The 20,900-nt window shown below is 33.3% G+C and overlaps 5 protein-coding genes and 1 long non-coding RNA gene across 6 annotated transcripts; 3 read left to right on the top strand and 3 right to left on the bottom strand.

Annotated features, from left to right (window-relative positions):
- The first annotated feature begins 363 nt into the window (after positions 1–363).
- LOC101266343 (calcium uniporter protein 6, mitochondrial) lies at positions 364–3,506 on the top strand. The gene is made up of 2 exons (XM_004242420.5): positions 364–1,047; positions 2,695–3,506. Exons 1-2 carry the CDS (start codon positions 619–621, stop codon positions 3,178–3,180), a joined length of 915 nt encoding a protein of 304 aa, XP_004242468.2. The 5' UTR covers positions 364–618; the 3' UTR covers positions 3,181–3,506.
- Positions 3,507–3,862: 356 nt separating this feature from the next.
- Positions 3,863–5,528, bottom strand: LOC101267537 (uncharacterized). Its single transcript, XR_011221539.1, has 2 exons — positions 5,271–5,528; positions 3,863–4,431 (listed from the first exon to the last, which is right to left on the bottom strand). It is a non-coding gene; the product is annotated as an uncharacterized lncRNA (long non-coding RNA).
- A 3,348-nt stretch (positions 5,529–8,876) lies between these two features.
- LOC101267247 (large ribosomal subunit protein bL17c) lies at positions 8,877–10,942 on the top strand. The gene is made up of 2 exons (XM_004242423.5): positions 8,877–9,132; positions 10,415–10,942. Exons 1-2 carry the CDS (start codon positions 8,931–8,933, stop codon positions 10,822–10,824), a joined length of 612 nt encoding a protein of 203 aa, XP_004242471.2. The 5' UTR covers positions 8,877–8,930; the 3' UTR covers positions 10,825–10,942.
- A 529-nt stretch (positions 10,943–11,471) lies between these two features.
- On the top strand, positions 11,472–13,190 carry LOC101266952 (large ribosomal subunit protein bL17c). The gene is made up of 2 exons (XM_004242422.4): positions 11,472–11,764; positions 12,629–13,190. Exons 1-2 carry the CDS (start codon positions 11,563–11,565, stop codon positions 13,036–13,038), a joined length of 612 nt encoding a protein of 203 aa, XP_004242470.1. The 5' UTR covers positions 11,472–11,562; the 3' UTR covers positions 13,039–13,190.
- On the bottom strand, positions 12,695–15,740 carry LOC101265837 (reticulon-like protein B2). The gene is made up of 6 exons (XM_069298859.1): positions 15,497–15,740; positions 15,209–15,406; positions 14,480–14,660; positions 13,995–14,136; positions 13,836–13,905; positions 12,695–13,669 (listed from the first exon to the last, which is right to left on the bottom strand). Exons 2-6 carry the CDS (start codon positions 15,390–15,392, stop codon positions 13,500–13,502), a joined length of 747 nt encoding a protein of 248 aa, XP_069154960.1. The 5' UTR covers positions 15,393–15,406; positions 15,497–15,740; the 3' UTR covers positions 12,695–13,499.
- A 312-nt stretch (positions 15,741–16,052) lies between these two features.
- LOC101262224 (cytochrome P450 714C2-like) lies at positions 16,053–19,081 on the bottom strand. The gene is made up of 5 exons (XM_004242406.4): positions 18,603–19,081; positions 18,164–18,390; positions 17,813–18,060; positions 16,692–17,058; positions 16,053–16,603 (listed from the first exon to the last, which is right to left on the bottom strand). Exons 1-5 carry the CDS (start codon positions 18,871–18,873, stop codon positions 16,178–16,180), a joined length of 1,539 nt encoding a protein of 512 aa, XP_004242454.2. The 5' UTR covers positions 18,874–19,081; the 3' UTR covers positions 16,053–16,177.
- Positions 19,082–20,900: the final 1,819 nt, after the last annotated feature.

Raw genomic sequence — 20,900 nt, 5'->3', positions numbered from 1 at the left:
TCTTGATTGAAGATCTATCGAAAATAATTTTTTTAAACCATTAGCTAACGCTGCGATAGCAACATAAGATGCAAAGCCTTTTCATCGATGTGAACTATTGGGGAGAATCTATCTATTATTCTTATCCTGTTGAAAATAATTCTTTGTGATCTATCTTTATTTTAGTAAAGTTTCTTGATTTTCGTGTAATTGGATAAACTTTATAACATGTCGTTGAAATTAAAAATGAGTTTTTTAAAATATTATAATTAAAATGATTTAATCTCTTAATTTTCAAATCACATTTAAAAAATAATATTTAAAATATAAATTTAAATTAATCGAATCAAAATCAATTATAGAAACCTCTAATCTTTTGATGACCCACTTTATCAAAAAAAAATAAAATTAGGAAGTTTGATAAAAGAACATGTGTCGCATCAATTGAAGCGTGTGACCGTGTCAAATGCGTTGCTCGTAACCCTATTTTCTCTCTCATTTTGCCGGAGTTTCGATGGCTTTCGTAAACTCCATTTCAACAGTTACAAGACCATACCGCCATTCTCGTTTCTTATAAACACTCTATTTCTCAAACAATTTCAACTCTTATTCCCAATTTTCAACTTTAATTTGTCAAAGATGTGGAGAAATTCCTGTAATCTATTGAAACGGACAGTTACATTGGTTGCGAGGACAAATACGGTTAACAATGGGGTGAGGCCGTTTTTGGGTGTGGATTATAAGTTCGGGTGCTATTGTGGCCCGACCAGAATGGTGGGTGGGTACTATTTTAGCTCTGGGTCAAATGGGGGTGGGGAAAACAAGAATGGGGATAGTATTACTCATGAGGAAGCTAAGAGGTTGATGAGATTGGTGAATGTTGAGGAGCTGAAGTGGAAATTGGGGATGAAGAATACGGAGGTTATTGGGTATATGGATCTGTTAAAGGCGTGTAAGAATATGGGTGTGGCTAAAACCCATGATGAAGCTGTTGGTTTTGCTAGAGTTCTTGATGAGGCTGGTGTTATATTGCTATTCAGAGATAAAGTTTATCTTCATCCTGATAAGGTGATTATTTGCTTTTTCTCTTTATGTTTTTAATGTTTATGGATGTGTTTTCAATGTTTTGTGTAAAAGGTGTTTGATTGATAATTGGTATGTATAAATTTACATTGTCTAACTGTAATATACAATGAAACCAGAAACGGCAATTAGAGTGTATGTAGATCTTACCTTACCTTGGCAGGTATGGAGGTTGTTTTCGATAGATCCTCAGCTCAGGGGAATCAAAAACAGAACATTTATGAAGACATAAGTAGTGACAACATCAGGATAATAAGATCATGAAAAGATGAGATCTTTGGGGGTATCGCTTTGGTGTTTGGTTTCATTGCCCTCTAAGATGGGGGGAAGGAATATTATTTCTTTTGGGTGTTGTGAGGAGTATCTATTACCGGCAACATAGAAGGAAGGGGAAACAGGAAAGCATACAGTCAGTAGCATATGCTAAAATTTCCAGAGCCAAGAACGACATAGTTTCTTTAGCTTCACTCACTTGTTCTGCTTTTTCTGTCTGCCTTTGGTATATGCAACGTAACAAGGACGTTATAGATTAGTTTTTCCTAAGAATTAGCTGTGAACGGTTAGTAATCAATTTCATCAGAAAATTGGAATCATTAATTCGAAAAAATGGTATCAATCAATGGTGTGAGCTTGGATTAGCTGATGTGTTTTGTAGTTGAATCGCAGTTTCCTTAGATCAATATAAACTAGCAGAGTCAATCAGTGTGATTGTCCTGCCTTTGATTGGAGTATTTATGAGAATCACAATGAAAGGTGTAAGGCAGTCTGGCAGGGGTTGGTGATGGTGGTTGGAGATTGGTGATGTTTGATATGCTGGTTGCATGCTGAAACTTATTGAATAGGCTTTCAATAAGCATGAATATAAGAATTGTGGAGAACGAACTCTTGTTAGTTTTCTCATTCCATAACCACCTACCTTATTGTAGACATTGTCTCATATTGCCTAAAATCTGCTAGATTCTCAGTCCATTAGCTGTTAGTATAAATATGCCTTATTTTGCATGGACACGTCATGCTTCTATTACTTCTTTTCTGTATTTGCATGAGAAAATGTGTAACATCTCCCCCAATCTTCTCCACGTAATTTAGTCTAGCACTGCAACTTTACAAGCGTTTATTTACCCCCTTTATAATTTGAAGGGAAATTAATACTCCTTCCCGAAAAATCCTAGATTCATTTTCAGGAGCGCTATAATGTGCCTGACATGTGTACAACACCATTTTTTCAGTTGGTATTATTTTTACTGTCTTATTTTATTGTTCCTTTTTAGTTTTATCCTTCACTTATTTTATCAATAAACTACATACAATTTGCATAAATAAGTTATGTGGACAAGTTTAGGGGTCATATTTTGTATTTTCTCTATTTGCATAACATCGTCCAATTACTTATTTTCTAATTTAATGAGACAACGAGAATTAGGAAATCATGAAAGAGTTAGAACTATGCTTTCTTTGATCACAAATTTATCGCTTAATAGAGAGTAAGAATGCAGTTCTAAATGCATACTTGGTTGTTTCTGGATTTGTTAATGACATTTCTTAATAGAACGTCCATTTCTAGCTGGCCCTCTTAAAAGTTTTCTCACTATTGAAATATTCAGTTTCATGTTCTTCCTTCTTTTTTTTCAGGTAGTGGATGAAATTAGAAAGGCAGTTCCCTTAGCACTTCTACCCGAAGATGACCCCACAATAGAAGAACTAAAGATTCTGCAAGAGAAGAAGGATAAAATAGATGAGCTTGCCCATAGGCATGTGCGTCGCGTTTTGTGGGCTGGTTTAGGGGCTGGCCTTTTGCAGGTTGGGCTCTTCTTCCGTCTTACGTTCTGGGAATTCTCTTGGGATGTGATGGAGCCAATTGCTTTTTTTACAACTTCTGCTGGAATAGTAATAGGTTATGCTTACTTCCTTGTTACTTCTAGAGACCCATCATACCAAGATGTGCTGAAGAGGCTTTTCCTCTCAAGGCAGAGGAAGCTGATCAAGAAGCATGATTTTGATATTCAGAGGTTTGTCGAATTACAAAAGAAAATCAAATTACCAGTGAATAGTCAATCTTCCATTAAACATCGGTTAGGAATGGAGCTGGAACCCGAGGATCTTTTACATGGTCACTAAATCATGTTGGCCTCTGATCCTCTTCTTCCCAGCTTCTCACATAACTATATCCTTACTAAACTCATACCTTTTAGCCAATGTAAGCCCTTCATTTTGTCACGGAAGGTGAATATCTCAGTTGTTAACAATCATCCCTGATTTTACCTTGTAATTTGAAGGTTATATTTCTTAAATCTTCTTTACAAGATAGGCTTAGATAGTAGTTCTGTCCATCACAATATCCTTCAAGCCTTTTACTCTGATGTTGTTGTCCTGTCATATATACTTGAAAGTTGTACAAGATACTGATGTTATATCAATGATTTTATGTTCGTTCTTCTGGATAACCCCTGTGAAGGATTCAAAAATATGCAGTCGATTGCATAAGAAGAATTCCTTGTTAGTTGCTTTGTTTTCTTCATTGTGTTTTTCCTTTTCATAACTATTTTGATTTGTTGCACTTGAGCGGAGTGTCCTTTGGAAATAGCTTCTCTACTTCCACGAGGTAGGAGTAAAGTTTGCTTACACTCTACCATTCCAAGACCCCACTCATGTTATTTCACTGGGTATCTTGTTTAGAATGCCCAGGCTTTTGTAGTATTGATACTAGATACTGAGTTTGAAAGTTTGTTCCCTCCTCGGTTAATGATACTGAAATGTATAACAATGATCATGCACACTTTCAGTTACCTTTCTTTCATAGTTTGTATGAAATTTTCATTGGTAGTTATTTGGTTTCAATTTCGTTCAGTACAGTTTCTGTAGTATAATCTTACAATTTTTTACTAGATGAGCAACAATGGAAGGAGAAAACATGAGAATGTGTTTGTTAAATGAAAAGGAAATATTGACTTTATATTGTCCATGTTGGGATAACTATATGTTCTTCTAGTAAGGCAGTGGATGAAGAACTTGATCAGTTTGTTGGAAACAATAGTCTGCTGCTTCTGGAGGTATAAGCTGCAAGTCATTATTAGAATATGCATTTTGCTGGCTCGAGTTCTGGGAATGGTGAAACTCGTGGTTCTCGGGTGTGAATGGAGAAACTTGCATTAAGGATGAGGGTAAGGATGATGTTGAAGCATCGGATAATTGTGTTCTGAGAGACATTGCTTCAGCTGAAGCTTCGTTTAACTCGGATTGTAAGTGAAATATGTGTTTCTGGAGGGCAGAAATAATGCCTACACTGCCATAAACTGGATCTCTGAGTCTTGCTGTAGCTTCATAAACCATGCTGATTACTGCATCTTCTCTATTATCCATTGGTATCTCCTGCTGAAAAATTAATGTCAAACATACAAAAAAAAAAAAACTCCCAGATATGCTATGTATACAAGGTTAAAATTATTTTATACGTAAACATAATATATGTTAAATTCATTTCATGAAAATTTTGATTTCGCTACTGATGGCTCGTTTATGGGTGTACATTATTATAGTATCTTGTCAGCCTTATTATTTTTTTTGAACTGATTCTACTTTATCTTATAAGGTAGTTCTGTAGTTAACTTTTAATGATTTTTTTGTATTTTTTTTTTTTGCACTATTATATTATAAATTTAAAAATTTAAATGACATAATTAGTAAATATGAAATTGAATGTGCTAGTTCTTTACACTTTATAAGCTCTCTTTTCATTGTGTATAATATAATAATATAAAGTTAAACATTATGGTTCAAATTCAAGTAGCAATTAAAAGGCTTTGGTAATTTCTTCCAATTCATTTAACTCACGGTAGCAGAGTTATCTAATATTTTGCTAGTAGGAGATATATAATAGATAGCTGGTGTGACGCACAACCTAGTCTAGAGACAACGACATCAACATATTTATTATAAACTTACATATGAAATCTGAAAAAAGTATAATGTATGCAGATTTTATCGATTCTTATTTCCAATAAACCCTCCAGTCAAGTAAAACATTTTAAAGCAATTTGTAATTTGAAAAAAAACAAACAAAAATGATAGTAGTGACAAAAGCAAATTATTAAATACAATATGGTAAAAAGTTCATAGATGGTAAGGAAAGCACAAAAAAACACATGTATGCGGTAATGGAAAATGAAAGAACAAGAAACTACGAGAATAATATTACGAATGATACTTACTTGTAACATTTTGGTGATGTTGCTAGCACCAAAAATACGATGAACAACAACAAATTTATGTGGTTCAGTAGGTGGAAAATAAGGCAAGAAAATACAATCTTTAGTGCATCGCCTACGAAGAAGCTTACATGCTGAACATGGCATATGTTTATTTTTCTTGCTTAATCTAGAATTCATCACTCACAAATATATATTATATTATATTAAAACACTTGCCTAATATGACACTATTTATTTTTAATCAACACAAATCGACTTACTTAATTGAGTATTTAAGGACATAATATAGTAAATAGGGTCCACAAAATTAGGTGAAGAACAGAAAAATCTTTAAAGATCCTAATTTTAATTAATTAAGATCTTGCAAGTTGTAATAAAACCTTCATATCTCTTTCACTGTCATTTTCAAACTCATAAAATTCATTGAACAAAATGGAAACTGCTTGACATGAAGAATTTACACCAATTATTGTTATTCATCACTAGTATATTTTGAGTTTCACTTATATATATTCGAATAGTAGAGAAAAAAAATTTAACTTGATTTGTTATAACATGTTATTTGTCTTATTTTATTGATCGTTGTAGTTTTTTGTTTCACGGAGGGTTACTAATAAATGTATTGTCTATTTTTTTTTAAAAAAACAATATATTTTAATAAATTGTATATTTTCTCTACTTATTATTGTGTGGATAATTGGGTTAGTGTAGGTGACAATATTGATTTAATATTAATTGAAATACGTTTTGAGACAATATATATTTGACAATATATAAGGGAAAATGACCTTTCTGCTGCCGTTTATTTTTTTAAAAAAAAATAATTTGAACATATATTTTGCAAATTCAGTTTTAATTTCTATAGTAGGATGATGTGGTTATGTAAGGAGAATTAGATCTAAAAAGGTTTTACTCACACTGTCTCAAATAGATTACTTATATATGATCACATTATTTTTTTAAAAAAAACATGAAATATGGATAAATTCTACGTTATATATTTTTTTCGTTTTGATTTATTTGTGATTTTTTTAGTCCGTTCAAAAAAAAATAAATTCTTTTTGGCAATTTTTTATCATAATGATTCACGTAACATGTTTAAGATCATAAGATTGAAAGGTATATCCATATAGAACTCGTAAGCTTTAATTATTTTCTCAATCTTATATGCAATAAGCTTATCGGTAATTTTTTAATCAAACTCATTTGTATTTTTTTAAGAGATATAGAATACTGTAGTATTCTAGAGATAATTTATCCTCTTATTCTTTTATTAAAAATAGGAAAGTTAAATAATAATAATAATAAAATTATATGACGAGTTAAAATCAATTAAATAAATTAAAAATGAGGTTGTAGCTTCTTTTTTACCCGTGAAACAATATCAAATCAAATGACAAGAAGACATTTTTATTCTGTAAAAACTATCTCATGCATGATATAGAGCTTAATTAATTAAATACCTACCGACAGTTTTTTGCATTAAAATCTTATTTAGACTGCAAAGTAACATTTTTTAATTTTATGATCGACCCAAGTTTTTTTCTAATTTTATTTCTAAAAAATAGTGTTCTCCTACAAAAATATTTTCTAATAAACTTTTAGTATTTTAAGAAAAAATTATTTCTAATCATGTATTTTCAGTTAGTCTGATTCGACGAAAAATGTGAAAAAAGTCAGATTTCACATCATATATTATTCATTCAATCAGTGAATTTTTTTTTTTTTTCAATAGTGACGGAATGCTACTGTAATGATGTTTGGACCAAGCCAGCATAATGCTTCACTACTAAAACAAAATCAGGAATTAGTGACAGATTAAATTATAGATAAAAGAAAAATTCATCGTTAATTTTATTTTGAAATGAAGAATCATTAAAAAATTATTTTAGCTACAAGTAATTTAACGAAAAATTTAGCCATGTTCGGATTTTTTTGTCTTTTGGCAGTGAAGGGGCAGGAGTTGTTATTTATACTTTCTTATATATATACTTGCATTTGTCAACTTGCTAGTAAAGAGAATCTCATATCCTCTCTTAGTTTTCCGCATTAGTTATTTTGGTAATGGTATTAGTTATCCTCTGATAAGTTACCCTAATATATAAGAGATAATTTATTATATCACTACAGTATAAATAATAAAGATAAGTTATTTTAAACTTGACAACTAAATAAAATACCAAAATTTTAACTCACGATTATTTATTCTTGTAAAGCATGTAACATTTCCTCCTCCTCCTCCTTCTTCTATTAGATGTGTTATTGTGAGTGTGTATATAGATATATGCACATATTTAACGTTAGATATCTTATGTCTATCAAATCAATTTCAATAATGTAGTAACACATTCTTGTCGTTTTATGTTTTGTTTGCTCTCTGCTATTATAGGTTGGCTGCCTAATTGCCTTTCATATTAGTGGCTTTATCTTCCGATTATATTGTACTTCAAACAGCAAAAATGTACTAACAGAAAACAAAATTCTCATAGGATCCTTTCGATCTTGAGAGGCGGAGTTAGTATTTTTAACTTTATGAGTTACGGATAAAGCATATAATACATTTCAAATTTTTTTAACCCAATTTAAAATTTATATATATATATATATATATATATAAAAGATTTGAATGTCATTCCCAAAGGATTACCACTTCACTATCATAATCAAATCAAATTTGTCGATCAGCCACCAAAAATTTGGGATCTTATGTGTGGCCTCCACATTCATGAAACTTTCTACGCGTCTATCTTTTGGCCTTCTCAAGGGTCACGATAGGATAGATTGATGCGAGTAGAGTCAGTGAATTCAAAATGAAACTAGTTTTAAAAATTTTTAAAAATTTAACAATATAGTAATAAGTTTCTTATTCTTGTAGATCACCAAAATAAGAGAGTTGCTAATTTCATGCACAAGCCAATGTGAGAATTATTTTTTTTATTTGTTTTATTTTTCTTTTTAGTCAATTTAAGAAACAACGTCTCTTTTCCTTAATCTGAGAATTCTTTAATCTTAATTTTTCAAAATGACATATTTGAGACTGCAAAAGATACTTGGATACATTCTATATATTTTTAGCTCAATATCACAAGATTTAAAAGGTTTTTTTATGACAAGGGAAACTCACAACTGCTAACCTTTGGATATGCACTGGGTAAAAACTCGGCTCCTATGCAATAACTCGCAAACCACATAGGAGAGGTAACCCACACTAGGCAAGTCGGGTGCGACGAGCTCGACCCAGAAGGGAAACCCCTTGCTTTCGCTGGCAGGAGATTTCGAACTTGAGACCTCCAACATGGAAGTCCAAGCTTTAATCAGTGGCCACCCCGAAGGCAAACCTTTTTTAAAAAGTTTTTTTTTTTTTACTTTATAAAAAGACAAATAAATCAAAACAAAAGGAGTATATGTTAAGAGGAAGTAGCCGTATCTAATCAATGAATATTCACATAGACAACCAAATGAACTACTGAAATTCCGAACACAACCTAACTTTTGAAATTGTGGCTATTTCCAAAAAAAAAAGTTAGTGGGTTAAAAGTGACAGGAATCAGAAGTCTAGGGCTGAAGGAAAATATAGAGCAAAATTAGGGTACCAAAATTCACTTTTGTTCATTTAGATAAACCACGAGAATTAGGAACACAAGCTTGAGGATATCAGATATGGCTTCAACTACATGGAGCATGTCTTGTTTGAAATCAGCTCTCCCTTCAATTCAACCAATTTCCAACTCTTCACTTCGATTCTCTTCTGGGTCTTCTCCTTCTCGTATCACAATTTGCAAACCCAAGTCTAGTTCAACAATTATTCAGTCCTTCGAGGGTCTTGCTCCCCTTCATCCACTCTTGTCCCTTTTCTCTCAAGGTAAAATTTTTATGATTAATTTTGTGCAAATAGATAAATTTCAAGAGTTAAATACCATCATTGTACCTTTTGCTCCAATGGGTGTTACTTTTAGTTTTAAAAAATGGGGTGTGGGTGTGGGTGTGGGTGTGGGTGTGGGGGTTGGATAACTCATGCTGATACATTGCCCTCGGAAACAGGGGAGGAGTTACATGTATTGAAGGGGTTCAATTGAAACAGATGATTTTTATTTTTTTTGTATAGATGAATTGTTGAATTCCTTCTAAGATACAGAAGTTTCTAGTGTAGAGGGAAATGTGGCTGAAAATTTGCTTTTGGTTGCAAGTTCAATTCTAAGGGGTTGCATTCTTGAAAATTTTTGAATCCCTTTTAGTATTCCTGGTTTTTTCTTATGATTGGCAATGTCTACATTATTTTTGGTTGTATGCTGCTAGTTGAAATTGCCACATTGTGTGTTAGTTTGTTCCCTGAAGCATGTGAATGCACAAAAGCTTGCATCTTTTAGAGTAAGGAAAGCCAAGCTATATTTTGCGCGGTTGGTGCATTCTGATAAAGGAGGGACTCGAAATAGAAAGGGGTAGGAAAGATACCGTGTACCTTTGTTCAAATTGTGGATCTCCTTCATTAGATTTGAGTTTACTGTTGTTCAAGTGGGGTTTGAGAGAGACTAGCCTCAGTACATCCCACTAGGCGAGAGGGTTAGCTATTTTCCTATTCTTTCTCATTAAAGTTGTGGGATGTTAAGGTAGGGAGGTGTGAAGATGCAATTGATAGCGGCTACAGATTTCTATTGCGATATGGTAATCAAGGTACTTCTAGCCTCTAGGAAAGGGGGTGTCTAACTGGAGAAGTCACAATGTTTCATCTGGGTTGTCAAGAATGAAATAATTCAAATGTGGAAAACATGTATAATATTTGTGTACTAGGTACTGTAGCACACGTACAAACTTACATAGAGTCTGATGTAGAGATGTTGTATCACTACAAACACGCTACTAGTTATCTAAATAGCAGATCTCATTATAATTGTAGCATTAACAGAAGGAGACTTGAGCGAACTGATTAGCTGATGATGTTGAGACATCATGTTGAAGATGTTGATGTCTGAGATTTGGAACTGTCTCAGAAACGTGAATTCCTAGTGTACTCTTGAACGTTGAGGCGTACTTATTTAGTCAATTTTACTCTTGACTTTATAAAAAGAAGTTCATTTTACTAATGCAGCTTTTGCATGTTAAGTTGTGCTGCTCTACCATTATTACACCTTTAATTTGTATTGCAGATTCAACAAGTTTCGAGAACTCATTCACCATAATTGATAATGGTGGCCGGGTTTTTGCAATGAGGCATGGCAGGAAGGTGCCCAAATTGAATAGACCTCCTGACCAGCGTCGGGCACTTTTGAGAGGTCTGACAACTCAGCTCCTCAAGCATGGGCGTATAAAGACCACTAAAGCAAGGGCCAGGGCGGTTAGAAAATATGTTGACAAAATGGTGACGATGGCAAAGGATGGCTCTCTTCACAAGCGAAGGCAAGCTCTTGGATTCATTTATGAGAAGCAAATAGTGCATGCATTGTTTGCTGAAGTCCCGGAAAGATATGGAGAGAGGAACGGAGGATACACTAGGATAATAAGAACTCTACCTAGGCGAGGGGACAATGCACCAATGGCATACATTGAGCTTGTATAGCAACTGAATATTCATTTCGAAGGATATTTTTGGTTGGTTCTTAATTCTGATGAGAACTAAGAGATTTTGTTAGTTTCACCAATTATTCCATTCAATTTTAATTTGCAGTTACTGTTTATTTGGTTGGTCACCTTTGATATGTTTCAAGCATTTAGTTGTTGACCTCTGCATATTGTATCAAATATAGTTGTTTTCATGGAAATTGCTGCAATCAAACATGACATTGCAAAGCTTATTTTACACCATCAGTATATAGAAAGTGAAACTCAAATGTCAAATACGTGAAATCTTGACTATATTGTCTTCTTAGCTCTTTTATGGCCCATTAGGCATCTACTTGATATAACATTTTGTAACCTCAGCCTCTTTGTTAACACACTTTTAACCGGTAACACATAAGAATATCTACTACACACATTTTAACTTACTTTTTTTGCTTTAAGTCGAAAAGTAATTTCGAAGAAAACAGGGTAGAAAAAGTATTGTGATAGATGAAAAAATTCCTTATACTGAGGGAGGATCTATCGGAAACAATATATCTATCTCCTGAAAAAAACTATGACAGGTTGCTTAAAAAGAAAAAGGTAAGAAAGTCGAAATGACAGAAACAAAAGTTAGAGGGCCAAAGGAAAAATATAGAGTAGAGTTGGGGTACTAAAAGTTCACTTATCCATTCAGATAAACCCACAGCTCATTCGGAACATAAGCAGAGAAGCAAGAAATCAAAGTTAGGAAGATATGGCTTCTGCAACTTGGAGCATGTCTTGCTTGAAATCGGCTCTCCCTACAGTTCAACCAATTTCAAACTCATCACTTAGATTCTCTTCTGGGTCTTCTCCATCTCGTCTCAGGATTTGCAAACCCAAGTCCAGTTCAACAATTATTCAGTCCTTCGTGGGTCTTGCTCCCCTGCATCCACTTTTGTCCCTTTCTTCTCAAGGTAGCATTTTTTCTGATTAAAATTCGTGCAAAAAATATGTTTTTTTCAAGATTTCAAACCACCATTTTACGTTTTACTCCAATTGGTGTTACTTAGTATATGTAATTTCTTTGATGTTGCATTGTCTGTGTTTGAACAAAAGTTTGCATCTTTTAGTGTAAGGAAACCCAATTTCCCTTTTTATTTTAAGCCCCTTCTTGTTAACTGTGGTGTATAGGGGTGGGTAGTTAGGCGGAGCTAGGATATTCAGTTTATGGATTCTAGTTTCTTAAAAGGCAGTTTTTCTTTCTGTACATACTAACTCTTGACTGAATTTTTAACCACAAATGCAAGCACGAGTACGAAGGGTAGCCTTGGTGTAACTGGTAAAGTTTTGATGTGTGACCTGGAAGTCACGAGTTCAAGCTGTGGAAATAACTTCCTGCAGAAAGGCAGAGTAAGGCAGCGTATAATAGACCCTTGTGATTCAGAGCCATTCCTTGTACCCCGCATATTGCGAGCTTAGTGCACTGGACTGTTGACAGGCTTGTAGCTCTACCCTTGGTGGGAGTTGTGGAGTCCTATGTATAGTGGTTGGTATCACTCTATAATAGAGAATTCTTGATTAGCTCCTATACATAGTTCAGCGGGTATTGCATTTCTACTGCTAGAGTTTAGTCTGTGAACATCTTTCCCTGTCAGTCTGCAGCATATGATTGAGCTCTTGATTTATGACTCTCCTAATAGTGTTGTTTTATACCAAATTTGTTGTTTTATTATCTTTGATCAAGTTTGCCTATAATTTTGAGTTCACATTACTCAATGATCAAACTTGTGTGTGAATATATTGCTCTACCATAAGTATACCTTTAATTTATATTGCAGACTCAAAAAGTTTTGAGGACTCATTCACCATTATTGATAGTGGTGGCCGAGTTTTTGCCATGAGACATGGCAGGAAGGTGCCCAAACTGAATAGACCTCCTGATCAGCGCCGAGCACTTCTGAGAGGTCTCACAACTCAGCTCCTCAAGCATGGGCGTATAAAGACCACTAAAGCGAGGGCCAGGGCGGTGAGAAAATATGTAGACAAAATGGTCACAATGGCGAAGGATGGCTCTCTTCATAAGAGAAGGCAAGCTCTTGGGTTCATCTATGAGAAGCAGATAGTGCATGCATTGTTTGCTGAAGTTCCCGAAAGATATGGAGAGAGGAATGGAGGATACACTAGAATAATAAGAACTCTACCAAGGCGAGGGGACAATGCACCGATGGCATATATCGAGCTTGTTTAGCAACTGAATATTCATTTTCCAGGTTCTTTTTTGTTGGTTCTGAATTCTGATGTGATCTAAGAGATTTTTTTGGTTCACCATTATTCCATCCCAAATTCCTGTATGTGGTTCAATTTTAATTTGCAATACTACTCTGTTTATTTGGTTGGTCACCTTTGATCTGTTTCAAGCATTTAGTTTTTGACCACTCCATGTTATATCAAATATGGTTATTTTGATGGAAATTGCCAGAACATGATAGTGTAACAATTTTTCTACATCAACCAATAAATGCATGAACGGAGATTAGGATGGGGGACAACTACTAAAGCAACCCGTCTCAGCAAGATTGGATAAATTAGCCAATATTGCAGGATGAAACCGAGTGTTGTAAAGTTTAGTACAGCTTATGAAACAAAAATAAGTAGAAGACTGCATCTACTGTTGAAGTGAAGCAATATCTGTCTGAGAGAAGAGTTGCATCATTCCTGCTTACTGTCTTTAATGAAAGGAATTGGTAGTTTTTGAAGAACTTTCTCATCCACTTGACTATACTGTTTCCTGAGTTCTTTTATAGCCATTTCTCCATAGGTATCTACTTGATCTCCATACTTTTCATAGAGAAATGGTACCGTCAACAGCATGACAGTTACTGTCCAAAAAATGAAAATTTTGGTTATCTTGATAAATCATTATGAACACAGAAAACAGGTCACGCATCAACCGAACTACTGAATTTCCACATACCAGTGAGCAAATTTCATAAGTTTGGCTTCTGCAGCCAACAGATACAAAATGCAAGTGTATAGAGAACTTACTGAGGTATACAAGGGTCAGAAAACTGAACCATCTGCCAACAATGGAAACAATCCACAAGCTAAAAATTGCCTGCAGATGAGCATTTAATCACATGAACTTGTTGCAGTTGAAATGGACTTTACTAGTAATGACAAAGTTCAAGGAGTGGAAAATTTTACATATAGAAACTTCTTCAAATCATTTCCGGATGCTACTTCCCGAAAGATACCAACTGCACTGGTGCATTGATTCCTCAGTAAGAGGACCAATCGCATCCACAACTCTTCTGGCAATTCAATCTTTGGTAACTCTACAAAGCTCCTGCCCAGTGAATACTAGATGATCAATTTAGTACAAAAATTACCCTTATCTCAAAAAAGATGATCAATTTAGTACAATGCTCGAGCAAGAGGCACAACTAGCAAAAAGCATGAATGCAGAGAGTTAGATGGTTGGAACCAACTCATAAATATCAACATTTAACTCCTTCATCCATAACCCGAGATCTCAGGTTTGAGTCAGGTATGGAGTCGCCTTTGTTAGTGAGCACTTATCCCCCGCCCAAATGTGGGGCTTCCTCTAATGCAGGTTTAGATACCAGATGGAAAACTAAAAAAATACTTCACTACTAAAACATTGGCCAAGGAAAAGGAAGTGAACTCACTTGTTGATAAAGAGGGAGAGATTGGACCAAAAGAACAAGATGGCCAATGAGACTATGAGAGAATGGCAAATAAGAGTGAGCAAGTGATAACCAATACATTCAAAGAGAAACCATATGACTGTGGCACCAGCAAGCAGTCCTCCTGAAATCTTCTTCTTCCTCCATAGTAGAATATCAGCCACTGATCCATCCATTTTCAGAACAAACCAATAATCACCAGTTACTTCAAGAATGATTATTAGTGTAGAGCTTTTAACGCAAATTTCAGTTGAATTTCGTCCTTTTTATAGTACTCGCAACACTTATGACTCTTTAAGTTTGTCAAAAACCTAAAATTGAGCACGTTAAGTCCAACTGATGAAACTTCTCAATGAATCATCTTAAATTAACGGAAATATCATACGTCTCCACATTCCCATTTTTGTTTTCAATGAGGCTTTATTTTTCGTTACTGATAGACGTTTTTTTTCAGTGATTCTCTTTATTTGAACCTCTCTGTTCTCACTATGATCAGTGCAAATTGAGGAAGAAGATCTCTATCAGGTTCGTCTAACTCAAAACTGTAACTCTTTGCACATCAATGATCAATCTTTAGTATGTCTAGATGTTCGTCAGTTGGACAAAAAGTGCTCAATTTTTCCGCAAACTTAAGAGATCATATGCATTCAAGAGACCATTTTTAAATCAAAAACTCAAAAAATGGACATGAAGAATTTGAGGAAAACATACATTTGCCACCACCTAAAATAGAGTGGACAGGTTTGTGACGATTGAAGAGATGACACTTCTTCTTATCGATTGGACGTCTAGAATCATCTGTTGTTGATGATGAAGAAAAATCATTGTGATTTAAGGCTTTTTGCTTATTCTCCATTGTAGATTCACCAACAATTTCCTCCACTGGATTGGACATTTTGATCAATTCTCCTGCAAATATCAACTCATCAAATAAACGAATCAACAAGTTCAATGGACTTATAGATATACTGTCAGATCATCTAAAAGATAAATGAGTACAAGATCTAATTAGTAAGAGTTGGGTACAGAATCGTGCTCGATTTTCTCCTTAATTTTGATATATCTAGCTTCTTGTTTGTTGTGTTTGAAGAAGTGACTCATAGAGCTGTTCAACTCTTCTTGTTTTAAGACTGTTACTGAATTATTCAAAGAGTCCAACGAACTGAGAGCCAAAGGTGTGACCAAAATTGCACCATTACCATATGTTACCCATTTTTTCCGCATAATTCCAGGATTTATATTATATATGAAAAAATACATATACTAAATATTTTTGACACTGTCAGGTCATCCAATTATATATATATATATATTTGATTACTTTTTCTTCAGTAATGCTGCGATAAAATGAATATTGTGATTTGCGACTTGCATCTATTTATTGTGAACACGTAAAAAATATGGAGAGCTGGGTATACATAAGACTAAATAAAACTCAATTTTATTTTATTTTTTTGCATCAAAAGTTATAGTTAGATTACCTCATTATCAAGGGCGGGGCTATAGGGGCAGAAGAGATTCATCTGAACTCTTTTCGACATAAAACTATACGGTATACATAAGTTCTTTTCTTTTCTATATATAAATAAAATAAACTTTGACTCTGCTACTGTTGTCTGCTCATTACATATAAATAAAAATAAATGGAAAAGTAGCATCCAAAATCAACTCTCTATTTGATCACAACTTCCTCAAAGATAGATACACACCATGTCCAGGCTCAATGACCAAATTTAGAGCTGGAGAATGAACATACTTTGGTGAAATTGATAAACAAAATTTGGTCAAAATTAAAGAAATGAGTATCTTAAGTTCCACAATAGCCAAATTTTGTCCCAAGCACACCCTTGGTCCAACCCCAAAAGGCATATACACATGTGGAAATTCACATGCACCTCTAATTCCATTTGCAAACCTTTCTGGATTAAACTTGTATGAATCATTTCCCCATATTTTTGGATCAGTGTGTAATGTTGTCACAATTGTCCAAAGATTAACACCTTTAGGAACACTAATTTCTCCAAACTTCATTTCTTTTAATGCTTCTCTTGATATCACTGCTACTGGTGGATAAAGACGCAATGATTCGTTAATCACCATTGTTAGCTGCAAATCAAGACATCATAGTAATACTAATCTTTGTTAGCTTTGATGAATTTTTCGGAGGATGATCATATGTGAAATTAACTCGTACCTGTTTCATCTGTCGAATCATGTCAGCATCAGGAATTCGACTCTTACAGATTTGTACAACTTCATCGTGAACACGTTGTTGCCAAATTGGATTTGCAGCCAAAAGCATGAGGCACCATGTTGCAGCAACAGCAGTGGTTTCATAACCAGCCAAGTAAATGTTTTTGCAGTTATCAACTATGAAATTATCAATTGCATTTTGAGTATTCATGTTTATTGTAGCTCCTTCAAGAACCATTTGCAGTAAATCCTTTTGATCACTTGGAGCTGCTTCTGATCTTCTTTTTTCTTTCACTATTTTCAAGATCAATGCTTTGATTTCCTTCTCTAATGCCCATGTCTCCCTGTTGTTCTTGCTAGGAATATATCTGTTCCATCCAACAACAACAAAAAATAAAAAATTGGGTCGAGATATCTAGTTTATGGATTTTGAACAAGTAGACACACACGTCTTATGCGTGGCGCAACGCAAATCAGCTCGAGTGTGTCTCACGCGAAATGCCTTAGCTAAGGCCAAGTTAAAGAGCATATTTATCTATTTTGCTTTTAAGTAATCACTAGATATAGATTTGATATCATCAGACTAAAATGGGATTTTCGGGTTATAATACAAAAAAAGCATTAGATAGACTTTCATTTTCGATTTGAGAGAAGTACTGAAAACACCCTATACTCAGCATAAAAATTATTAGTTTCATCAAAACACCCTCAACTTAAATACACCCCCGATCTTGCAACATGAATGAAATTCACTCCTAAATTCTCATCAAGTTTAGAGTATTTTCAATGCTTCTCTTGGTTTTTTATAATTAAGAGTCACATATTTCTAGAAGAGTTTGAAACCACTTGCTATGTCACGTGACAGATTGAAGGTATATCTAAGTTTAGATAGTAGAGTAGAAGAGTATTTTCAATTTTAACCCGTAGTTTCTTAAGACTTTGGAAGAAAAACTCTCTGCTTTTGATAAGGGCATGTAAATGTGTCATTTCTAGTACGTTTATCGTGTGATTCTCATCGCACAAAGAGTTATTATTATCTCTCGAGAAAACTTATATCAGAATCAAATGTTAAACTAAACGTGGGATAAAGTAATTTCACATTTTCTTTCCGGGATATTGTACCTGATTCCGGGGATTCCGGTAGACATGACCCTTCTGGAAGAAGCCTCTTGGAGGGCTCTAAGCTTATAGAAGATTTCTTCTCCTTTTGAAAAATTGCTTCCAAAACATGCTTTAGAAATTACGTCTCCGGAGAATCTTCTCAAGTCTGGATCAATTTTAATGTCAGCAATCCCACCTTGAGCTTCAATTTCATTATTCCATGAATTCAACAATGTTAATGCAGAATCCTGCACTAAATTTATCATACCCTACATGAAAGCCACAAATATATAGAATTTGAGACAGATCATGTATCTTTCTGGTAAAAAAAAGTTTCACTTGATGAGAACCCATAAAGTCCAAATTTTTTACCTTAACTTTATCCATATATAACTCAGGAGCAAGAATTTTCCTTTGATGTGCCCAAAAAGGTCCATTTGAAGTTAGGATCCCATTGCCTAACAAAGAGCCTCTCTCTTTTACTTGATATGTTGGCTTTCCCAAATCCAATGATGTGCAAGTAGTGATCTCTCTTACCATTTCTGGTTGTGTCACATGTACAATTTGTGTGTTCCCAAGAGAAAACATGAATACTTCACCTGTTAAATACATAAAAGCGACTTTTAAATGAGATAGTCGCATAATTCAATATAGTATCATGAGCATAAACATAAGTCATCCCCTATAACAACAACAACAACATATCTATTGTAGACACACGAAATGAAGTGAAGCATACGCAGACCTTACTCATACCTCAAAGAGGCAAAGTTAGACGTAAAGGTCGTAAATAACAAAATTTTAAACATACCATATTGTCTGTGCCATTGATCAAAGAAGGGAAGGATAGTTGCTCCACAATTATGTGAGTCCACTACATCTCCATTTGAGACAAATTTTTTAGCAGCCTCATATGATTTTTTCATCTCCAAGATGTTTCCAAGAAGAAATTTTGGTTGTGGCCCAACTATTCCCTGCTTTTTAAGAGCTAATTGGAGCTTTCTTGGCTTTGTTATAAGTAAATTGTAAAGATGAAACAGTAGACCAAATACACATACTAGTGTTATTGCTAGCAACTCCATTTTTGTATATGGCTCAATGAGTTTTCTTGTTTTTGTTGTGTTATGGAGGATTTAAAGTGGAGTGGTTATTTTATATTTATATAGAAATTAATGGTTGGAAAGAGAAAATATATATGATATGTTAGTTGCCAAATCCCATAGACTAGGAAAAAATATTGGATGGTGCTTCTAGTAACCATAGCTAAGTCAAAATAGAAAATCAAAACACAAATAGTGATGATTTTGAAAGGTGAATTAGAAAAGGAAAGGAAGAGACAATGAAGTGACTCGGGGAGTGTTCGAGTCAGAATTTTGATTTTATGAATTTTGAACTTTAAAACATGATCAAGTCATTCAAGTGTCAATATCTGAATTTAAGTTTAATATGTAGATATATATTTAGTGAATTTTGTAACATAAATATATTGTTTAAGCAAAAATTATTGAATGGTAGGTATTTGGGTTTCTATCCTTAAAGGTGTGCTTGGTCGAAAGGAAAACATTCACCAAAATACATTCACCAAAGGTATTTGGGTTTCAAATATGTACGTGATCGAATGTGTAGTATTGAATCCTTAAAAATAGTATACCTTTTAAAAATTTATACGGATATGATAACATTTTTGGATACGATAACATTTTTAAAGCCGATCGAATACTTTAACCTTCATCATTTTGAATCGAAAATAAATGGTATTTAACCCGTCTGTACCTTATTGTGTCAAAAATGGGGCATAGTCATTAGATAAAATGACTTTTGTCTTACATTTTAGGTAAAATTAATATAATTTTTTTTTAAAAAAAAGAATTGGGCCTTCCCCACTTAGCATGTCAATTTTGAATAAAGTTAATTTTCCACTTAATTAACTAGCATTGCATAGACTAATAAGGGTTGTGCTAAGAGGGATAATCATCCTAATTCCATCCATTAATAGAGGTTTCGCGTTCAAATCTAAATATAAAAAAAGAAAGTCTTGATTAAGAAGTATTTTCTTTTAAATAGGTTTAGTAAAGTAAATTTGAATTAAATATAAAAAAAGAAAGTCTTGATTAAAAAGTATTTTCTTTTAAATAGGTTTAGTAAAGTAAATTTGAATTAGATGGATTGAATAATGTGAAAATAAGAACAACTTCCACTGCATAGTAGTACCCAAAGAATTATGCGGAGTTATTGAAAAATAGTTTTAGCGCCTATAAATATACATAGTAGTAAAGAGTATTAAATCGACATTAGTTAATTATCATTGAATTTAATGTCATTATAAACTTTAGAGACGTTTATATAAAGTATTAATTATCGAGCCAAATATATATATATAATAATAATTAAATTATTATTAAAAATAAGTAGCAGATTTCATCAGTAATCAGTCATTAAGTTGAACTAATCAATAACCTTTTACTTTTTGGTATAATTAAAGAGAAAAAGTTGAAGTGGTGAAGTTGGTATAATAATTTATATAATATGGTGGGGTATTACCTGAAGTGGAGAAGAAAAATTAAAAGAAGTTTCTCAATATAATAATTTTTAAAAATGCGTTAATCATTAAAAAAAAACAAAAAACAAATTAGTGCCACCTTTAATCATTTTGTAGTCTATTTAGTCGAACATCATAAATAATTTTGGAGAGTAATAATTTATATTTGAATTAATAATTTTAGAAATACTTTTATCAATATTAGAATAGCCGTTTTGCTTAACTAAGGTTTTAAAAGAACTTCTATAAAAAAAATTACATATTTTTTAGCTTATAAAAAAAAAGTTTATGCTATCATACAAAAATATATTTTTTTTTTCTTCTAAAATCATAATCAAACACCTTACCTTTTTAAAATAAATATTTTTTGGACCAAATCAGATACTTCTTTTTCAATTGTGAATGCTTTTAAAGTATGAATTTTGAAACAAATGACGATATCATATGATAAATATAAATTTAAATTTTATGAATTTAATTTTTAAAGCTTTAATATCAAATTTATTAATTTTATTACGGTATAAATAGGACTGGATTACCTAATTGTGTATAAACAGAGCAAAGATTTAA

This window comes from Solanum lycopersicum, chromosome 6, assembly GCF_036512215.1.
Source record: "Solanum lycopersicum chromosome 6, SLM_r2.1".
Lineage (NCBI taxonomy): Eukaryota > Viridiplantae > Streptophyta > Magnoliopsida > Solanales > Solanaceae > Solanum > Solanum lycopersicum.
The sequence above is the reverse complement of the archived record's forward strand: the minus strand, read 5'-3'. Positions and strand labels throughout refer to the sequence as shown.